The sequence below is a fragment of the Acanthisitta chloris genome, unplaced genomic scaffold, assembly GCF_000695815.1.
Source record: "Acanthisitta chloris isolate BGI_N310 unplaced genomic scaffold, ASM69581v1 scaffold35825, whole genome shotgun sequence".
NCBI classification, from domain to species: domain Eukaryota; kingdom Metazoa; phylum Chordata; class Aves; order Passeriformes; family Acanthisittidae; genus Acanthisitta; species Acanthisitta chloris.
In genome coordinates this window covers 1-1,357 of record NW_008673731.1, presented here as the reverse complement: position 1 = coordinate 1,357, position 1,357 = coordinate 1, and the positions used below count along the sequence as shown (strand labels likewise).

The window sequence follows — 1,357 nt, the reverse complement described above, 5'->3', positions numbered from 1 at the left end:
TTGTTTGTGCCCATCTGAGGACGAGACACACAGTGGCCACAACTGGACCTCAGGTGGCCCCGGGGATCTCCTCCACCTCCCGTGTCCCCCTCGAAGTATCACCTGGAGGCCGATGATGTTCCTCCCCTCTCGCAGCTTCTCGGGGTGGAAACGTCTCTGCTGCTTCTCGGCGTATTTCACCCCCAGAGCAACGTTGTTCCCTTTGGTCTTGGCCTGGAGAAGATCTCGAGAAGGTCAGGAGGGACCTCCAACTCAACCTCCTCCAGGTGAGGGAACATCAACTCTTGGGTGAGGGAAATTGGGTGAGGGATGGAGGAATCTCCATCTCCGATGGAGGAATCTCCATCCCAACATCCCATGGAGGAATCTCCATCCCAACGTCCCATGGAGGTTGATGTTCTCCAAGGAGACCTGAGGAACCTCTTGAGGAACATCTCCAGGCCCACCCAGATGACCCTCCAGAAGATCCTTCAATGACCTCAGGACCTCAATGGAGGGATCTCCATCCCAACATCCCAACATTCAAGGACCTCAGGACCTCTTCCCACCTCTTGGTGATGTCCTCACCTGGCTGCTAGGCCCGAGGAGATCATCACACCTACGTTGGGTTGACGTCCTCCGAGAGGACGCCAAGACCCACCGGAACCTCCCAGACCTTCTGGATCTTCTCCCATCCACCTTGAACCTCCCCAGGACCTTCTCCCCCCCATCCAGGAGCTCATCCCACCCCCCTGAGGTGGTCACCTGGCTGGCCAAGGCGATGAGGGTTGACTGCACCTGCGTGTGGTTGGTGTTCTCGAAGAGGTCGTTGGCCTCGAAGATGTCGTGGGGTTTCACCCCGTAACGTGTGATGGCTCTCAAGAAGTTCCCAATGTTCTCCAGCTGCTCCCAGGGGACATTGGAAGGTGGAGTTGACCTCTGGAGACCACCAGGACCTTCTCCAACCTCCCACCACCACCACCACCACCACCAAGAGCTGATCTGGAGATGTCTTCAACTCACCTTGTGCCAGTTCTGTCCTGGTTCGTTGACCTTGGGCACTGAGCCGGGTTGGAGCTTGTTGATGAGTCTGGGGGGGGCAGGGAGCAAAGGTCAGGGGTCAGCCAGGTGAGGTCAGGCCAGGTGAGGTCAGTGGGAGGTTGAGGCACAAGGACAGGGGTCAAGGGATGGGGTCAGGGGTCACCCAGGTGAGGTCAATGGGAGGTCAAGGTTGGGGTTGAGGTCCAAGGTTGACCCCAAAACCCAACCAGGATCTGGTTGGTCAAGGTGAGGGTTGGGGTCACCCAGGTGAGGTCAAGGATGGGATTGAGGTTCAAGATTGACCCCAACACCCAACCAGGTTCTAGTTGGTCAAGGT

At 57.6% G+C, this 1,357-nt stretch overlaps 1 protein-coding gene across 1 annotated transcript; it reads right to left on the bottom strand.

The window, feature by feature from the left end:
- Nucleotides 1-5: 5 nt before the first annotated feature.
- LOC103802574 (calponin-1) lies at nt 6-1,069 on the bottom strand (the record flags this gene model as incomplete). The annotated part of the gene is made up of 4 exons (XM_009075058.1): nt 6-14; nt 103-213; nt 745-882; nt 1,003-1,069. Coding segments are annotated over 4 exons (325 nt in total), but the record flags the coding sequence as incomplete, so codon positions are not given.
- Between the last annotated feature and the right edge of the window lie 288 nt (nt 1,070-1,357).